General features: G+C 30.6%; 1 protein-coding gene across 5 annotated transcripts in view; it reads left to right on the plus strand.

Moving 5' to 3' along the window:
* LOC103579963 (homeotic protein ultrabithorax) overlaps window positions 1-21,676 on the plus strand; it is a 265,005-nt gene that overhangs the window by 208,924 nt on the left and 34,405 nt on the right. For 3 of the 5 annotated variants that reach the window (XM_014440499.1, XM_008561535.3, XM_008561536.3), the window contains one exon: window positions 5,562-5,969. In XM_014440499.1, the coding sequence (XP_014295985.1) occupies window positions 5,562-5,878 (317 nt within the window). In that variant the 3' untranslated portion in view covers window positions 5,879-5,969. Of the gene's footprint in view, window positions 1-5,561; window positions 5,970-21,676 lie in introns of those variants that run through there. The other 2 variants (XR_008403381.1, XM_014440500.2) reach the window with 2 other exon arrangements.

Below are 21,676 nucleotides of genomic sequence, written 5' to 3' on the forward strand. Positions count from 1 at the left end.
TCATATTGTCCAACTGTATCAGAGTATAAGATGTGTTTCTGTATACCAACTCTGGGAGTTTACCATAGTAAAATTTACAATAGCTACAGTAATTTGTGATATGGTCGTTGACAATTTTACTATGGCCATAGTAATTTTTGCATGTGCCTATTTCAATTTTTGTCGTGGCCGACATGGTCTGGCGCTACTAAGACGTCATCGCAGTTCAAACAAGAATAATTTCTGCATGCATGTATCATGATGACACAGAACTTTGAAAAGTATTATTTATTTGACATGGTAATTTGCCCAATAGTGAATGGTAGCGCTGGCCAAGCTAGCATGGAAATGATTCCCATGCTACGTTGGAATTATTGCACATTCAATGGAGCTGCTTCAAATCCAAGGTAGTCCCATTCTTGCATGGCATTGATTCCTATGTTACAAAGTGATATTCACCAGTAGCATGGTTATTATGTAACATGATAAATATTACTAGAAAAATGGTCATCATTCCCATTCTTCGTAGTATCAATTGCAATTTCTGGAAAAATAGGGCTGGTTACCATGTAGGATTGAAAGCATTACCATTATCTTCTCTTCATGCCATTTAATTCAATTTGATTGATTCCTGTCTATAATTTAACTTCTGTTCACTACACATGAATGCATGTACAAAAATTTCATGCCTTTCTATTCATTTTATTAACAGAAGATAGATAGTATTAATAAAAAAAAAAGACTTGGCATTGTTTTCTGTGATTGAAACGACAATGTAGTTTAAATAACAAATTTTCAGCGGTAATTAACATATTGGCTCTTGTCGTATAACTTGGCAACATTGTCAGCGGTCTTCTCTTTTACGTCACTCTTTTATAGTTAAAAATATGAAAACTTTTTGCTGAAATGCCAAATAAAGTTAGCTCTAATATTTCAGCAAAAATAAAAAGTCAATGAACTAAAAGTTTGACCAGCATCATACACAATTGTTAAATTTATTCTATACTATGATCTTTTTTAGCATTTACGACAGCAACGGTTAAAAGTTTAAAATAAAAATTTCGGAAAAACTATGAACAAAAAAAAAATTGCCTTTATTTATTTATTTGATTATGGAGCAACTTTTCCTGTGATCATAACCAAGAAGTACAAAAGTTTATCTTAAAGTGATTGAATACATTTTAACAGTATTAAATATTATCAAAAGCTTCAGACACTATCTTTTAAAATCTATTGCGTACCCACAAAAAAGTTAACGATAATAACATTCGAAAATGATATTCAGCATTTGTAGTTTTTTTTGAGTGCAATAAATACAAATGACACCTATAGCGGAATTCATTTAATGTGTCAGAAAAAATAACATCAATTGGAAGACAATTTCAAAACTTGTACCCAGTAATGGTAAATGGACGCTGGTAGGGTATGTGCACAAATGGGACCTAAAGGGTATTTATTTTCAAAAAGTGACGACAAGACCCAATGTTAGACCCCAGCATTAGCTGGTCACCAAATAAATCGGGCCTTATTATAGACATAGGGCTTTGTAGGACTTCTCACAAGCTACGAGTTGCACCCTGCAATGCCAAAAGGTGAGCTATCCGATTAAAAATTATCATTGGATCTTCTTCAGATTGTGGTCAGGTCCAACCCTAGCAAAACCTTGTTCTTTTTGAGGAACTCACAAGGTTTGTCTGATAGGGGCTCGAGGAGACATGTAACGTAAAACAACTATTAGGCTCTTTTCAGGTTACCTTTATTAGGACCTTATGACGTATATATCATACAAAGAAAAATGGGCTTAAAAAGTGAATGAATTTTTATTATGCTGTCGATTAAACTTGAAATAAGTCGCCAAAAAATGATGACGCTACACTCAAAAAAATATTATACACTGATTCAACTTCCTGTTTCAAGTTTGGTCGACAGCGTAATAAAAATTCGTACAGTTTTTATCTCCATTTTTCTCTGTACACTAAGGTCTCATCAGAGTCTTTTCTTAGGATTAAAATGAAAATGAAAAGAAAAGTATCACGTAGACAAAAAAAAGAGTAATTCCATATTTATGGTTACATAAACTATGCTATACTCAAATATTACTCATGAGAATTTCTGAAATAGATTTAAATATTTAAAGTATTGATATTGAAAAAAATTCAACTGAAGATATGGAATAAATAAATAGGTAAATAAAACACATTCCATGTTTTCGTTAGCGTAAATAAATTTAAAAAATTTAAGCAATCTTTCTTGAATAATAAATCGTTTTCCCAAAAATTCGAATCCGTTAAACGAAATCCATTCGATATTCTTCAAGTGTAGTGCTCGAAAAGTATGAGAGGAAATATTTCTCAGTCATCTAGGACATATCTAGGGTTTCTCATTCTTCAACCCTCTAAGAATAAGCCGTCTTTTACCGCACAGCACATTGTAGATGAATGCTTCTCGTTCTTCTGGCATCTACCCACCGGATAAAGCACGTTCACGAGTTCAGCATTAAATTTATCCAACCCCTTGGTTAAACATCCACGCACGCTTCTTTTCTCATTCTTCTTATTCCACCCGCAAGAATGTCAGTTTAACCTTCCAGCCTAAACTTTTATCGACCTGGCATAAGGCGACTTGCCTAGAATAACAGAGAACGTTCTATCGGGCAAAGAAAAACAGGAGAGTTCAAGAAAAATCTAAAAGAGAAAGTTCGTCAGCAAAGTATCGGAATCAAAGAATACAGAGAAAAGTTAAAAAAAGAAGCAAACTAGCGAGTAAATTCAATAGTAGAAGACGAGGGTCTTTGGCTTGTCACATTTTCTACTTTCAAGAGACGGATGGGGGCAGCTTAATTGAGGGAAGTCCTCTTCTTTTATTTATAAGTTAAGAAGGGGAGGAAAGTTGAAGAAGAGAACCACCCTTCTACGTGCTCAAGTACCTTTCGAGAACAACGAGCAAGATAGAAAACGTGCGCAAGCGAGTGGGTGACAAATAACCCTTATAAACGTTCCGCCATAACTTGAGCCCCATTCCACCCCGATGCAGGCATGACAGCGTGGAGTGAGAATCAAGGGATGTAGCGAGGGTAGATGACAAAAATAGAGGAATAAAAGCCCCGAAGGGGTGGCTAGTTGGGCTACTTGATTACCTCGCTATAATAAACATGACGCCGATATGAACTTCCTCTGCCCCTCTCTGACTACTCACACTTCCCAGTTATATTTTGGCGTCACTGCTACAAAATTGCTTGCTCTCACTCTTTTCCACTTTTTAGTTATTCCTCATTTTTTGTCCCTTTCAGCCTCTCTTTCCACCCTGTGCCAATAACAGACCGATGTTACAATACAATTGTAAATATGATGCATTTATTGGAAGGATGATTCGTATTCGCTATAGCTGGTGCAGAGTTGTGAATACATAGCGGAGGAGAGGTGCAGCGTGAAAATCGAAACTATTCTACGATTGGCCACGCATGCGATTGCAATCACGAATCATCCAGACTAGTCACGTTTACATCCTTCCAATTGTTCATCGTATATATCTTCGCTTCAACATTTTTTCGACCCTGACACTTTACCTCGTTATTTTTTTGACTGATAAATTTTATTACTACATGTCAGACTAGTGGTTTTTCATAGCGTGAATTGACTTGATTCGATATTAAATATACAGGTGGAAGGTTTAGTTTACAAAATAAACATAATTTAAGTTAAAATCTGAGGCATACTTTGAATCTAAATGAGCATTGAAAACCTACATTAGACTTTTCAGGACATCATAGTTCTTAAAGCTTGAAATGGACCTACTTAGACTTACAAAGGCTTGAATTGAATCTACTTAGTCTCATAGAGGCATGAATTAGATCTTCATGGACATAAACCGTGAAACAAACATAACTAAACTTAACAGAAGGAAGGACTTGCAAGGAATATTACAAAAAGGTAAAATTGTTGAATTCGTGGAATAATGGAGAACTGATGCAAGTGACTCAGTCATTTCTCCAGTGGGCAAATGACATCCAAGGGATCGGGTCCCACAAGCAGCCTGGGACTAACAGAGGGTCGATTTAAAAAATTACAAGGCTAGTAAAAAATTGCTGCAAGTGATCCAGCGATTTGATCAGTATATTAATGACACCTAGGAGTGGAATAGGACCTGGAAGCAGTCTGGGACCAACAGAGAGTCGATTCAAAAAATTTATAGTTCGTTCGTTTCACGATATATGTCTTTATAGGTCTAATTCATACCTGTGTAAGTCTAAGTTGGTTAATTTCAAGCTTTCACCATGAGTATGTCTTAAAAAGCCTAATAAAAGTTTTCAATGGTCACTTAGGTTCAAAGAATGCCTTAGATTTCGACTCGGGAAAAGAGCCGAAATTCCAAATTTTACTAAATTTCATTTTGTGACAAAAGTTTATAATTTAAATATAATATGTTAAATAAGTATGTATAGAATGGGCAGTTCTTGAATTTTCCAAATATTAATTTTAGGGCGGGTTTTTACTCCAAACTTTTATTCTCAAAAAACATAACTTTCCTTTTGTCGTGCGCTTTATACGTTTGGAAAATATAGATCATGTGAATACGTTGTAAAAAATACACACTATATAAATAAAGTAGAGGACAGAAAAAAACGTTGTGTGATATGAGTTGGAAACAACAACATTTTTCAGAGTGGATCACAAAGAGTAGCGCCAGAGGCAAAACGGACGTTTTACGAGGCAGTAACGGCCGATAAGGTGAGCTCGCGCCCCCGACGGAGCTTATTCTACTACAGCACCCAAGTGGCTGTTCAATGCAGTGTATACTTTTGAAAGCCACTGTATGTGTCTTCACTTCGTGTACACTTTATTTTCCACTACTCATTCTTTTGATACATGTTCTTCACATAGATCGTCTTTATCGTTGTTGTTATTATTGTTATTATTTAATTATTTGATTAAATTTATTAATATTATTATACACATTCTTCCGACATAAATTCTTAACTAATTAGTGATTTTAATTAGTCATTTGTTTTCGCCATTAAAAAGTCCAGAAAGAAATAATTACACTACCGGTTCTTAAAATGACAATTATTTTACCCTGATGAGATTATGTGAGTTCTGGAATTCAGTGATCAGTTAATATGGATAATGCTACTAGGGAAAGGGGGTGAAATGGGATACCCCCATGACCTTATAAAAAGAGTGTGTTTTTTAAGAATTTCAAAATGACTTTTGTGAATATCATTGAACAGTATTTTGAATTTTTTTTACTCTTTTTGAAAAATATTATATTCATCTCATTGAATAAACTTTTGTTAAACCTTAATTGAAACCTGTATCCAAACACGGCAAATTTCCGGAAGCTAAGAAGGTTTAATTAATATGGTCACTTCTCGCGGTTATGGGACAGTTATTATAGAATAAAAGTGATACGGACTATAGAATGTAATCGAAGCCAATACTGTACACTCTCTTATCTGTGTGTCTGATGCAGAGGAACAGAGCATCTACTTAGAGAATAAAAGACGGGTGATATATTAGCATAAGATATAAACTACACTAGTATGGATTCTGGTCTAACTCGTTTTTTGTATGCTGATGTTTCAGGTGCGAATGGGCTACGCAGGCGCGGTCGTCAAACCTACACGCGTTACCAAACATTGGAGTTAGAAAAGGAATTTCACACGAACCACTACCTCACAAGGCGGAGACGGATTGAGATGGCGCACGCGCTATGTTTAACAGAAAGACAAATAAAAATATGGTTCCAGAATCGGCGGATGAAATTAAAAAAAGAAATTCAAGCAATCAAAGAATTAAACGAACAGGAAAAACAGGCACAGGCGCAAAAAGCGGCAGCAGCAGCTGCGGCGGCAGCGCATCAGCAGCAAGGGGGTGGTGGAGGCCCCGAGGGGGGCAACTAGGGGTACGCCTTGCACCGGAGCCCCCCTGACCACCCCAATGCCAATCCGCACCATTCTCTGTTAGCACCGCAATGTACACAGCTATACTAAGGTCAGTATAATACTCTTTCAAAAATAATATTATAATACTACGTTTTTAAATTTAAATTACAAGCCCACTTCTTTTTGATTTCACTTATACTTTACGACTTAAATTCCCAACTTCAAACGTGTAAATTTATTACTTCATAATTAATTATTATTCTATTCAATTTCGTATAGAAACTTTTTACAGAGTAGTCAAAAATTTAGATAATATCTATGGTGATTTATACGGAAGACTTTAATTTTTTAGGCCACAGTGCGACCATACAAACCAAATAAATTAACAATTTTGAAAGTGATTTATCTCCTTAGCAAAAAGCTTAAAGTTATACTTTCAGTAAGAAGAAAATAAGCAATACTTTTATTAGTTACTCAATTAATTAAAAATTTGATTCTTCTACCCTCCTTTTTTAGAGTAGTTAAAATGTTACTTTTGTCAAATACTGAGTTAGTTACTATTAATTCCGGGTCGAAAATTTTGATCGGTTTAAAGTCAACTATGAATTTCGAGTTATATCTATTTAATTTTATTTTTTATTTGTATTTAATTAACATGTGAAATTTAATTGAGTTTTGACTGTACTATTCATCATTTAGATCATTTTCAAACTGGTTTTCAATCATTTTCAGTTTGGTTTTGGTCGCTTCTATAACAATCAAAATTGTACTTTATTCTCAAAATATTTTGATAACTTTTGTTTTTATGGAAACCAAAATCAGGCTTTGTCTGTCTGTTATCTCGTCTATTTTTGATCGTCCTTAGATTTGAAAACAGCAAACAATTTTTATTCATATCAATTTTTTATTAAATCGTATCACATCTAATTTGGTTTGATAACTATGTCTCCCCTATCCATACACTCAAACAATAGTATCCACAATAGTTAAATTATAAATAGTTTTCGGAAGGATAGTCTTGCCTAAGTTCTTCGTTAGATGGACCGGCCCAAATCAAAGCCTATTTCTCTAAACCTGAAATAGTGAACTATCACTAATTCACAGTGTATATTCACTATTTGCCACAGCTAAAAGTCGACCACTTGGAATTAGTGCATATACACTCATTTATCCAATGAAATGATGCACTTATGAAAACAGGAAATTCACTGTAGTTATTAGTATTAAATAGTTTAATGATAATTATTTGTTAAAAAGTAAAGTATTAAATCTACTGTGTAAAAAGTAAAATTTTCACTATTTATACATGATGTTCACTTTTGTTCAGTGAATTAGTAGATCACTGGGAAAAACAGTGAAAATTTAACTATTTTAAGTTTATAGAGTGATAACGATGATCGCCAGAACTGCAATCCTCTCTGATAATTATAAAACTGTCCTAGTGGGCCCAATTACAATTGCACACTAGCTAAGTGCCTGGTAAAAACCAACGAAATCCTAAAAAATTTAGCATGATTAATCATTGTTTTTTTTTTTTTCATTAAATAATTGATGTCTATTATACCAGTTATTTGAATAAATTTTCCACTGAATAGTGCGGCAACTAGAAACTTAAAAAATTATAAAAAGTATTTTCGAAATTGAAATCACGGTAAAAAAAACTTATTTTAGAAAATAAAATTCTTGTGTTAGAAACTCGTGTTAGACCGGTCAGAAAAATATTAGAAACAAAATACTTTTTACTAACTAATGAAAAATTATGATACGGTATAGAAATTAATTAATGTAATTATAACTGTAAATTAGTCGCAAGTATCTCTCTATAATCTATTTCATTTATCTACAATATGAAATATATTAAAATTATTATTTAAAAAAAAATAAGACAAAACTAATAATTTTGGTAAATAATATTATATTTATGACAGATGGTAATAATTACTAAAAATAATTAAATTTTTTCACCTACTTATTTAAAGCAGTAGTTTTGTGATTAATTAAAATAAAAAAAAATGAACCACTAGAAAACGAGCGATCTTCAGTATGAACACCTTTTGTCTCGAAAGATATCTTTCGACGGTATATCTAATGAGACTAAACCGCGTATGAGCGTGCACTTTCATAATTTGCTAAGTTATTCCACTCGCGTGCTCGAGCACGCCCGCGCTTAACACGTACCTAAAAAGAGATAGTCCCTCTGGTGCGTTATGTTTAAAGTTGAAATGTTGCAGTTTCATGATTATACTTCTCGCCGGTGTATATTCCGTTTTTTTTTTTTTCACCTTTATTTCTTTCATTCTCTTTTACTTTACCTTAACCAAACAATTTACAAGTCAAGGATTTTATCACTTTTTAAATTTTATTCACTCTTTTGAAGTATTTCTTTTTCTATTCATAGATATAATTATTCACGCTTAATCACACTCACACGCAGTAAATCTAAAAATTCACGGAGAAAACTAGTCTTTAAAATACGATAATATTTAACACATTTTCGTAAAAAATACTAACGCGAATTAATGCATTATTTTTATTATTTATTATCAAATGTATATATTAAGAATCACAGAATGGTAATTAATACCAGATCTATATCTGAAAAATTGGTATTTTATTACTTTCAATACTATTTCACTGGTCTTCTTCACGATAAAATACCAATTTATACACGGAAAGAATTTTTTGATAAAAATTACTCTTTAATTTCGAGTAATCCTGGGCCGTTGCAAAAAATTGGTGTTTTTGTTTTAAATTTAAATTTTTTGTTTAAATATTAATATTGCTAAACTATGTTTCACTCTATTATTGAGTAGTTTTGTACAAATTTTATATTTAATCGATTATTGTGAATATCTCATCTTAATCTATTAATTTTTACTCCATGCGATTAATTTTTACTCCCCAATATACCATTCTGTTAAACCCATCAATTTTTTGATGAAAAACTGCTTCTAACTCGAATAAATTTTCTAATATATGGAAGTAATTTTTACTCTAAACCGCAGAGTAATATTTCAGTAGTCTCCGTTAATCTTCGGTTAATATCGGCTTCGATAAAATGTCTTTTATTTTTCTCGCGACAACTGACATGTTACGCACACAAACGTAGGCTTGGAAAAAAAGACGATCTCTGTATCTTTCTATAACTTAATATTTATTTTAAAATTAAAAAAAAAATTTTTATCTTTCCTTTTTGAACACAATACGAGTAATTTTTTTTTCTTTTCCAAAATATTTATATTAATTCATATTCTAAGGCAATTAGATGGTTTTCAAATTTTTTATAAAAATTTCAGCCTATTCATTGTAATTTTTATTGTAATTCAATATAAATTTTATAAATTGAATCATCAACTTTTTATTATAACCGACGAGTAAAAATTGAACTAGAGAGAATTCATTTAGACAGCCGCAAGGTGTAATTTTTACTCGTAAGTATGAGTAAAAATTAATCTGGTTGATTTTTACTCATTGAAAGAGTAAAATTTCGTAATTCAAAAGTAAAAAGTCGTAATGGTCCAAGATTACTCGATTTAGAGTAATTTTTAGAATAAATAACATGGCAATATTCATACGAAAATTCTTTCCGTGTACGAAGATATAAAAGATCAATTAATACAAATTTATAGCAGTAATCAATTTCCAGACCTTTAAAATTATCACTATGATAAAAAACATTAATAATGTACAAATTTTTTCAAAATTTTCCTAAACCTTCTGATTATCCAGTTTTTTGGTCAGTAATCAATTTTTCATTGCTAATAACTTCGAAACGGTTGTTCGTAGAAATTTCTTTGAAATTGTTCTAAAATTTGTAAAATGTCCTCTTGAAAGCCAAAGAGAAGTTCTGAATAAAAAATTTTTTTTTGACTTTTATTGTATTTTCAAAAAAACGTTGAAAAATAATATGCTTTGTTACTTGTATTAAAGTGAAAATTGAGTTAAAAATGATCATATTTGTCAATTCTTAGATGTGTTCAAAGATTATAAGTCAAAAATAAAATTTCCCATTAAAATCAAAATTTTCAATTCATTGCTTATTTCAAAAGTCAGTGGCCCGGGTCAAAAAATAAAGTCAAAATTGTTTTTTTAGTAGCTACGAATTCTACCCTGTGACTAAGACAAAAAAATCATTGTATAGTAAAATTCACTAATCATATAGTCAAGTTTACTAACGCAGTTTATATTTATTTGCATACTCAAGTAATAAAAATTACTAATTATAAATAAAAATTTAATTCTTAAGATAAAAATTACACAATTTCAATAGCTTTTTAAATTCACACTGTAAATTTGGTGATATTAACTCACATTTCTAAGTCAAATTCCTCATATTTTTTGCTCCGTGTATAAATTATATATACACACATATAGTTATAAAAATAAATAATTCTATTTTTTACGAAAAGCTTTGAAGTTTGTTCTTTCAGTGTATAGTAGAGCGACATTAATCAACGTTACGTAGGGCTCACAATCCTTCTATCTAATTTACGATCGTTAATTGCCATCTTTCATGTAGTTCCCTTTGGAGAGTATATCCGTATCACGCAAAGCATAAAAACTCACACCCGTGATTCCCTTATATCGTTTTAACTTATTTCTTTCAGTGTTTTTGTTCCCTTCGAGAAAAGAAAAAGTGAAACGTCCGGCTTTTTTATGATACTCATAGGTATTGTAAGTGAAAAAACAGAATGTTTTACGATATTTCGTGGAAAGAAAGTTTCCAAAGGCGCGGCAGGTCAACAGGAATTGGTTGCTGCCAATTTTCTTATATTGCCCTGAGTGATTCTTAGGAATAATTTCTATTTTTTTTAAGGGTCACTGAGGCTTATACCCTTACTTAGACTCGCCGGTTTACGACCCTTGCTCTCTGGGTTCACTTTCGAAATCCGTCATAAAAAAAGGTCTGCGTGTTTAGATTTTCTGCACTTTCCCTTGACACTGTCCGTATTTTTTATCTTCATTTTTTACTATTTTTAAATTCCTCTTCGTAATGGTGAGTTAACGAGTTCGTCGTCTTTGTAAAAAAAAAAGTCTAAAAAACGGTTGACCCTGCGGGACAACCCCGACTTCCCTGTTTCCAGTTCAAATATATTATGAGACATATATTCTTGAACCGTTTGAGAAAACTAGTTTTTATTTTATGTTGAAATAAAAAGACCCGAGTAAAATCGAAATCGGGTAGGAAGTACGCAATTTTTTAGTTTTCGACCTTATTTTTTTTAAACAAATTCATTTTGAAGAATTTTCTAGAATTCTGTAAACTTTAGTTGGAAGCCGATGACATTTGGAATCGACCAGTCTGAAATTAAAAAGTTAATAAAAAAACGAAAATATTTTTTCTAGAATGCTATGTTTAGAATAACTCCAGATCAACTAAAGCAATAAATCTCAAATTCTTACGGTATCTAACTTTTGACGAGTCCTTTCAAATGCCGCGCTCAGAGGCACAGAATATTCACACACATGCACACATCTATACTTACAATACCCAGACATGATCCTGAAAATAATCAGAATATCTTCTTAGGACCTCAAAACGTCGACACTCGTTGATGTCTCGATTATCAAAATAAAAGTCATACGGAAATGAATAATGTTCTTTTTTTCTTAATTTTTAATTTTCATCTCGGGAACTTTAAAAGAAATATAATAAAAGTGTGAAGTAAACGATGTGTCCAGATGTTTTTAAAAATAACTATTTTTCATGCCGGCTTTTCTCCAATCTTAAATAAGTCAAAAATATAAAATAAAATATGGAAAGAGAAAAACATATGAGGAAAGAGTGAGAAACTGAAGATACAGATAAAAATAAGAAAAAAAAAGAAAATGAGAAAAAAACGAGCGCGCCAGTTAGGGTCTGATTTGTGATCTGGTTGTGAACCCTGAAATAAGCCTGCTGATATCCTATCTCATATACCTTTTTTTTATTTATTTCTTCTCCTTTTTTCGCTTCATACTAGTACATGTACTCTAGCATTTCTATTCCGAGAACTGATGGATACACAACAGAATGAGCTAATGTAAACGTCACAGGAAACGATGACAACAAATGCTTACAGATTCTACTAGGGCTTGAAATTCAGTAAAGAGACGTTATAAAACGCACGGCAGTGCCATCGCGATCGTAATGTAAATTTCGGATGGTTTCAATCTCCGTGTGATTTTATGCAGATAGGAGACCGAACGAAGCGTTTATGGAAATTTTGAAACTTGCACGACACGAGTTACGTTATAGTTTCCGGGTTAGGCACCGCACTCACAAACAAACATAAGATATATGTACTGTGATTGTCTAAGAGACTTTGAAACGCGATGGTAGGGTTTTTCTAGCTATTGCTATTCTCATGCCATATTTTAATTGAGCATGTATCGGACTGATGATTGAGTCGTCGTGATCAAGGTAATGTGAAAACATCACGTGAGAATCGGATATTTCAATATTTAATACCGACACAACATTAAAATGCCTCATAGATAACTAGATATATTGCCTTTTTTTTACATTGATTGAATTTTAAAAGTACAGTATATCTCTGGCAAACCAGTTATTGACTCGTTTTAAAACTTTTTACTAAAACGTAATATATTCTACTTAAGAAAGTGTTTTTTAATATTTTTAACTATGAAATAATCTGTCACAAGCTGGGAAATTATTTTTCAAACTCTAGGTATTATTGCGAACAACTTATATATTTATTATGAAATATTTTTTATTGCAAAAAAATTAATTAGTACTCTTGATTAATTATATTGAACATTATATTGATAAAAAATACTTCAATAAAAAAAAAACGGTTATAAGCGAAGGCCAGGTAAATGTGACTTTCAATAAAATATGGAAAATATTTGCCATAAAAAAATATGCAACAAATATTTTTCATTTTGAATGTTACAAGAGATGAATTAACAGATAAGGATAATAAAAAGTACAACAATTGATTACTGATTATCCAGAATTCAAAAACAACTGCAGGTTAATATTAAGATGAATTTCTAATTTTGGAATACACTGACAGTGATGACTATTCTATTATAATAGGAAACGATAAGAAATTTCTAAAAAAGAGATTTACTTGTTAAAAAAAAAAAAAAAATTGTTTCAAAAATATTCCAAAAAGGTCGATTACCGTGACTTCCAAATTTAAGACAATTCTGAAGTTTGTTAGAGTTGATTATTTTTCGAACTGAAAACATTCAAGTGTGAAAAAAATTTCTGAGTACTTTCCAGGCACATTTTTTTTATTTTTCTAAACAAAAATTACTCGATTTTTAAATTTCCTGGCATTAAAAACAGTTTAAAATCAATTATGGAAGTCTTTTGACTCTCTATTAGAACTGTTCAAGAATCAACTGGAGATTGAAATTTTTTTCACTCTTGAATTTTCCGGGAGTTCTAAAAATGATTAACTCAAAGTTCAGAATTGTCTCAAATTTAGAAGTTTACTGTTATGAACTTTTCTGGGACGATCTTTTTTCATGGGTAAATCCTATTTCTCAGAGTATGCCATATGCAATCCACGTTTATGAGTGATAAGAATATTACAATACGTTTTCTAAATTTTACAGATGAGTTCAAATTCTGTTGTCAATAATCAGTATTCTCTAGATCTGTAACAGTGGCTATTCACTATTTTTTTGTGGTTTCACTACTTCCGATTTAAAGAGTATACTTAGTATATATACAAATATACTCTCGAAAGCTGAATCAATGAAAATTAGCTAATCTTCACTATTTACTACTCAGTTTCGCCCATTCACTTTTAGAGTAGATTAAAATATTACATGCATGCATACAATTTTTTGGAGGATTTAAGAAAACTTTCAAAAATTCATTTCTCATGATTTTCATACTTTGTTTTTTTCATGAAACATGTTTTCCAAGTTTTAGAATTTTCAAGGATTTCATTTAAAAACATATTAAATTTTTAATTAAATCAGTTTGGTTGGTTCAAAGATTAAATTTTTTTTATTTAAAGTTGTCTGCTAGGAAACCAACGAAGATGGAAAAAAGAATTGTAAGGATTTTAATACTTTAATATAGAACCTACAAATCATAAAAATATGAATAAAGTTTACCCAAGTTCTATATTTTTGAAGATACTCCATTTTGCCCAGCCCTCGTCTCGATAGCCTGAATGTTTCTGCATGTGTGTGCACATTGCACACTAGTGTCCAATCGATTGCCATAGCTTGATCGCATAGCCACTGGACACAAATCGTTTCGAGTATACGAGAGTGTTCATTCGCACTTAATAGCAGTAATTCTCGTTTGTCTGCAGCCGGCGGCATCAAGTCTTTTCCAACAAGACCCGTGAACGGCAATCACCAATCGGAAGACTCCGAGATTCCCGCTTGACTGCATGGTTTAACAGAAAAATGTGCCGTATACACATACCATTCTGTTATTACGAGGCAACTCGTTGTCTGTTGAGTAAACCTGGTACGTATATTTACAAGCTCGATGAAAAGACCAACGGGGGAAAAAAATTAAATTAATGCGAAACTCGTGCGAAACATTGGCTAAGTAATACGTCTGGGAAAAATTATTCACTTTTTGTTTCGTTGAATAATATGCTTTAAATTCAAAATACGTGTCTTTATACCTGCAGTTTATAATATACTATAGCAACCCACCTGGGCTTCACCCAGGTATTTGTTGTTATTCTGTGTTAATCTTAGAAGATAGACATGTATGGTGTTGCTACAGTTTGATAGATCTTTTTATAAAAGGAATAATTCCATAATACATTGTTTTCATATAACTCTATCGGTTTACGCGGTGCACGCTATTAAAGCTTACAGTTGGCATTATTTTTTCCGACTTCTTCAATTATTATCGTCTTATCGAAAACCACTGAAAAACAGTGAACAGTCACTGTTTTAGATTTAGAGTGAATGTTACTGTTTTCAAAGAAATTTTTAACTTTTTGCTAAGAAAATTGAAAATTTTCAAAAAAGGGTAGTCATTGGTTTCAGTCCGATTTTTGACAAGTGAGTTTTGAACAGATCTTGACGTTCTGAAGTCCTAGGAAACTATTCTGACTATTTTGAAGATCATATCTGAGTGTATGCATGTGTGTAAATAATCTATAACTTTTGAGCGGATGGACCGATTTGGATCTTTGATGTGATATTTGAAGCGGTTTTATATTTCTAGATTTTGTAAAAAAATTGAGCATGATCAACAATGTGTATTTCGAGCTATTTTAGGAATAAAATTATTGGAAAATGTTCTTTTCGTGTAGTTTTTTTAAGCGACAACATCGTTGACGAAAAAATTCAAAAAAATGTTTTTTCTAACAAATTCGATATCTTTATGAACTGATTGATTTAAAAGTTATTTCAACATCGAAAGCTGAAAGACTACACTAACACCGCATTAATCATCAAAATCGATTCGTTAGTTCAAAAGACATCGGTAGCGAAAAATTTCAAAAATATGTTACCTTATTTCTAATTTTTTGAATTTCCGTAGTTCAAAGCAGGACATAACTCTTTTTGAACTTGTAAAGGTTAAAAAAAAACAAATGTACTGAAGAGTATTAGAAACAGTAAAACAGCGGGAAATTTAGGGGCTGGTCCGCAGGGTCAACAATTTTCCAGATTTTTTTGTCATCAATAATTTATATTGTTTTCATAATATTGTGAATTACCCAAGAAATGCATACATATATACATATCTATATTCGTATATGTGTTTAAATGCATTGTCAAAAAATTAAGTTGTTTATATTTTTATACGTCATAAGTATGTGAGAAAGAGGATTGTGGTCTTTACAAAATTGTACGTGAGCTAGACCCAGGTCTCTGTACCCTCTCCCAACAATTCGCGCCCCTCCTTATAAAAAGTAAATAGCAGCCCCATTGTATTCAAACGAGAATAATTAAATTATTCATAGCAAAAGGTACACAACTATCTTACAATCGAGAGCACGATCAGACTATTATGTTGAATGAAAAAACAAAAAAAAAAAAATAACAAAAAAAGTGCATTGTCTTTCCACTTGAATGTATCAATTATACTCTCGTCAGAATAAAAAATTCCAAGACTATTATTTGCTGCCGATTAAAGTATTCGGTCAAATCAAATAGTATTCAGATTATTTCAGCAAAAGTGTGTCGGTAGCGCCATCTAGAAGTGTTAACTACGTTTCTCTTAGTTATGGCTGCCCATCCCCGATGAATGTGTAGGCGTGGTCAGGGGGCGGGGATCAAACTTGGAAGCATGATCATGTTAAAAGTAGACTATTTGAATTACCGTGAAAATTATATTCTAATGTCTAATAATTCATACAGCAAATATTTAATTTTAACCTGATTCTTATATTACATCTCCGTTTTTTTTTTTTTGTTTAAATGAACGCACTGTTGATTTAAAAGTTACCGCCGGAATCGGTCAGCATGATGGATGTAGTCCTACGCGGAACTATTTTCAGTTATTGGTCATTTAAACGACAGGTGGCAGTACTATGTCATAACATACGAGTTCCTAAAGGACTCTCTGTTACCGACCCTCGATTAGTGTACTGTTTTATTTACGTCCTTTCATGTCCATTAAGTTCGGTGTCTCTCCGCTAGGCCAACACTTGTCTATAATCCATCTTATCTTCCTTTTTATTTATCGACAGTTTTATTGCACACTTAGTTTACTAAAAAGTCGCTCCAATGTAATTTTATGGCTATAAAATGAGTCTTTATGACTACTAAAAATAAATGATTAAGATAAATTTTTTTATTTTATTTTTATGTTTTTTTTTATGTATGAATAATTATAATATATCTTAATGACGTAAAATGACAAAAAGTCGAATTGAAATAAAAGTTTATAGCGCAGTTAAATTTGTCGACACAAATAGAGTGATACTGTAGTTGTTTGCGCTATCAAAACCAAGAAAGAGGATTTTTATTGGCTGTAAACGAAGACATTTACGATCCATAAAGATGTGAGTGGCGCAAGTATAGTCTTGTGCCCGGCTCCCCCGCTGGCTTACGTAACCCATTACCCCTTCTTCTACTAATACTGGTTCGCCAAGGGCCGCCACTGGCACGCGCCCGCACCCGCTTCGAGATTTACAGGTTGCGCTCCCGGTAACACCTCGTAAACTTGGCTTAACGACTTCAACCAGGCCTAACTGCTTCCTTCCTGCAATCAGACCCTGACCTATCTCAACAAATAATTTTTTTCATCCAAAATAAACAGAAACTATAATATATCTTTTTACGCTGAAAAAAAAAATTTATATTTAAAAAAAAAAAAATGCCTGATTTTGGTACTTGAATATTTAAAAAAAAATATTTTTGTCAAAAAAATATTATTAGATGACTTTTTTTTATCGAATGTTGTTTAGATTATTTTTGTACCTCAAAAAATATTTTTTTCTAAATAAATAATTTTATCGTATCTAAGATTCAAATCGAGACCGATCGCACGAAACTTATGACACACATAAAAAAAAAGGATTTTTTGATGCAAAAAAAGTTTTGCTCGTCCCAAAAAAAAAGTTTTTACATGCCCTGAGAAATTTTTTGCATTATGGATTGAAAACGAAAATTTTCTTGGGGCAAGAAATTCTTTATTGTGTTTACAAAGAAAAAACCGTTGTCTTGGGTTAAGAAAAATATTGTCTTCAAAATTTTGATTCTTGATTCAAGACAAATAAAACACTTGATTTAAAAACTTTTTTTGGTTTAAGACAGTAAGCTCTCTTGTTACAAAAAAATTTATTTTTGAAACGAAACTGAAAATTTCTTGGTTTAAAAAAAAAACTCTCTTGCTCTGAAAAATTAATTTCTTAAATAAAAACGAAAAAATTCTTAACTGAAAAACAGTTTCTTAGCTAAAGAAAAGTTCGCAGCCACGGTGACTTATTGGAAATCATATTTTACCACGTTTTTATTAACTCGCTTTTATGTATGTCTGTTCGGGTGAAATTTTGTAATTGATTTTAAAGTAACTTCTCGATGAGCTAGAGACTTGAAATTTGGAACAAAGCTCAAAATTAGATGACAATGTAAGAAAATGAAAAAAAAAATTTTTTTAAATGAGATGGAGAAGCATTAGAAGAGGAAGAAAAAAACGAAAAAAACAGAAACAAATGAAAAAAAATCGAATAAAAAATTCATATTTGTTTGTTTGTCTGTTCAGTAGGAATTTTTTATAATTAATTTCAAACTGATTTCTGGATGAGTTATATTCTTGAATATAGTTCACAACTGGATGACAGATAAACAAACACCGTGTAATGAAAATACAATGAAGGAAATGGAAAGAATGTGATGACTAGGACCTCCAGCACCATGAATAGAGTCATATATTCCAAATTTTTAATTAAAAAGAATCTGGCTTTGATTTGTTTTAATATTTTGAAGTATAAATCTTATAAAAAATGAGTTTGATATATTGGCAGGTAGAAATAGCGATTTTCTATTTCAGATTTGATTAAGTGAAAAGAAACCGAAATAAACCTGAACTTTGTCGCATGTCTTCGTCATTATCTTATTCAGGCCTTTAAAATCGATTTCAAAATTTCACTCACACAATACTAAAAAGCAGAAAATAATTATCGAAATAAAAAAAAATTCTAATATCCCACGTTTTTAAAACGAACTAAAAAGTATAAAATAATATTTCTCAATCTCATGAAGATTTAGAACCACATACAAATTCTGAACTTCTTACAGATAGTCCTGAAAATTTATAATTGTGAATTTTTAATAGTGTGAAATTACTTGTAAGATTTGAAACGAAAAACGTGGGGTGCATGCAACAGATAATTGATGCATTAATAGTTCAACTAACAATTTTAATGCATTGCAAATAATATGGACTGATTGGTAAGTTTTTTCATTGACAGCTCTTCTCCACACTTCTTACAGTTATATATTGCATGCGCCCCACGTTTTTCGTTTTAAATCTTACAAGTATTTTCATAACTATTAAAAATTCACAATTATAAATTTTCAGGACTGCCTGTAAGAAGTTCGAAATTTGTATGTGGTTTTAAATCTTCATGAGAGTAAGAAATATTACTTTATACTTTTTAGTTCGTTTTAAAAACGGTATATTAAAAATTTTTTTTATTTCGATAATTATTTAATAAACTCTTATCCATCGATGTTAGTCATCTTAAATATTAATTTTCGCAACTAAACAATAAAATTTAAATATTTAATAGTTTATAGAAGTAGCTCTCAAAAAAATTATTATATTTTATATTTTCATCGATACCAAAAAGAAATTTTATTTTTATAAAAACAAATTTTTTTCTTCGTACAATAATTTTTTTCTAATTTTTAATTATATCTTTCTTCAATTCTTTTTTTTTATTTAACCAAATAATTGCTTAATTCAAGTTTTTAATCGTAACAAATTCGAGAACGTATCGACTAAATTGAAGAAATATTTGCTTGTTTAGGTAATCGATGCTGCTAAAAATTTATTACTGAAATAAAATAATAGTTTTCTTAAAATAAAAACTATCAATTTAATTTCTGAAAAAAGTTTCTTATTTTTAGTGCATATGGAAGCACAAAAAATAATTACTTGAATTATATTTTTTTTCTCTCAGTAGTAACTATTTATGAATGGTTCATTGAATTAATCGTTTTATTCCCGACAACATTTTTATTTTACGAGCACTAAAAATTTTATTGAATATTTATATTTATTAAGTGTTACTTTATGCGGCGAAATCTTTTATGGTTTATAGGATATTTTATTTATCGTTCATCGTAATTGACTACTTATGTTTATAAAGACATTATTTGTTTATACAACTCATTGTTGGTAATAAACAAGTTTCAGTGTATATTTACTGATTATTGCGACGTGACTTATTATAACTTTATGATTTGTTTGGATTGTATAGTTTATTATCATTCACCGTCTGTCATTATGTATAACTACCGAGGAAATATTACCAGTGTTGATTTTATCGTGACATTTATGAGAGTCATTATTAGATGATACCACTTCTGAGGATCGTAAAGGCTACGCTGTGTGGTTATAAGCTGGTTTATCGTGGTAGTGGGAGTCGCTCGGCGTGCTCGTAAAGATCAAAAGGAAGGGAGGCAACCGAGTTGAGCGATTGTCCGATAGAATGCGCTCTTCATACGCGATTATTGATGATGATATTATTATTCTCATAAAAACTATTTTTTTTTTATTTTTGTAAATATAATCCATAGATTTCATAAAAAGACTAGGAAATGATTACAATTTTGGAGAAAATAAATTTAAAAATTTATTTATCGCTTTTTATGCAGCATAACTTTTTTTTTAAAATTGAAATCGATTTTTTTTTAAATGACTTTAATAACTTTTTTTGTGGAAATTTATATTTCTTGTGAAACCAAATTTGGTAATAATTGAGACCGATTTTTTTTTTTTTTTAAATTAATCGAGTATTTTGAGAATAAAAATTAGTACAGTAGATTTCTCTAAAAAACCAGGTTCTAGTCGCTCAAGGTCTCCCTCTACTACAGTATCTATAATTTTAGAAAGACGTTAAAAAACTTGAGAAAATATATAGTTAGATGAAGTTTGTTCCTATGTACGAAAAAAAAAATATAAAATTTTTTTCTGATGAAAAATAAAAAAAAACTAGTTTATAAATAAAAAAATGTAACACTAGCAGATATAATTATGGGAAAATGGCATATTTTTACTTTATCGTAGTTAGTTTAATAGGATTGGATGGATGAATAAAAACTGATGTAAAGCTTTTTATTTTATCGCCAACGTTTCGTCAACTTTGTTGACTTCTTCAGGGCTCTACCATGAGAAACATTATTACAGATTATTAAAATTCACAATTATAATTATATCTATGTAAATATAAATATGCAACATTAAATTATAAATAAATATATATTTATTAATAGTTAATAAATGGCTTATTTGAATAGGAAATGACACATGAACATAATGAAGTAGGGTTATGACAAATAATTTATAGTCCCGTGTAAGTTTACTTTTTTAAAAAAAATATTACGCACGGTAATTAATTAAAAAAATATTCAGCATTTTTTTTATTTATAAAATAATATTTAGTTGATTATATTTTGAATTTGTTATACTAGACAGTATACTGAAAGGTATTGTAAACAGAAAGTGGCGCTGTAGTCAAAAATCACAGTGATTTAACTCAAATATGAGATTTATTAACTATTAATAAATCTGTATTTGAGCCAAATAAATGCTTATTTCAGCCAAATAAGGCTGAAAAACTGTTTCAAATAAATGCATTTATTAATATCAAATAAATACTTCTATCAGTTCAAAAATTTGACGTTTTACATGTTAGTCTATGTCAAAAATATTAAATTGAGAACCCTCGTAGTACATAGTTACTTTGCATTATTATACTTTATACAATATTTACTGATAGTTCATGTAAAATCTACACAAGTATTATGTTCTCGTTACAAAGTAGTTTTATAATTTTAGAAGTTGGTTTAAAAAAAAAAAATTTTCGAATATTTTGGATTTTTTACCTTGAAAATTTATTTTTTTTTTTTAAGCTTTCCTCAAAAAATTAAAAAAGGAAACATACATTTTTCGAAATTTTAGAAAAAGATTTGTCTTTTGGTTTTATAAAATGTTATAATAAATTCATTCGAATTTTCAGCAGTTACTCTATAGCAATTTTTTAAGAAAATATATTCAAAAGTTACTAAGTATTTAAAAATTGAAATTTTTTTATAAAAAATTGCCCACGCATTAATTATTCCCTGGTTAGTTGTAATATTTACATAAGTCGCTCCGCATTATTCACATCAATACTTCTGTGACTTCTGCAACTTAACTTTATA

The sequence above is a fragment of the Microplitis demolitor genome, chromosome 3, assembly GCF_026212275.2.
Source record: "Microplitis demolitor isolate Queensland-Clemson2020A chromosome 3, iyMicDemo2.1a, whole genome shotgun sequence".
NCBI lineage: Eukaryota > Metazoa > Arthropoda > Insecta > Hymenoptera > Braconidae > Microplitis > Microplitis demolitor.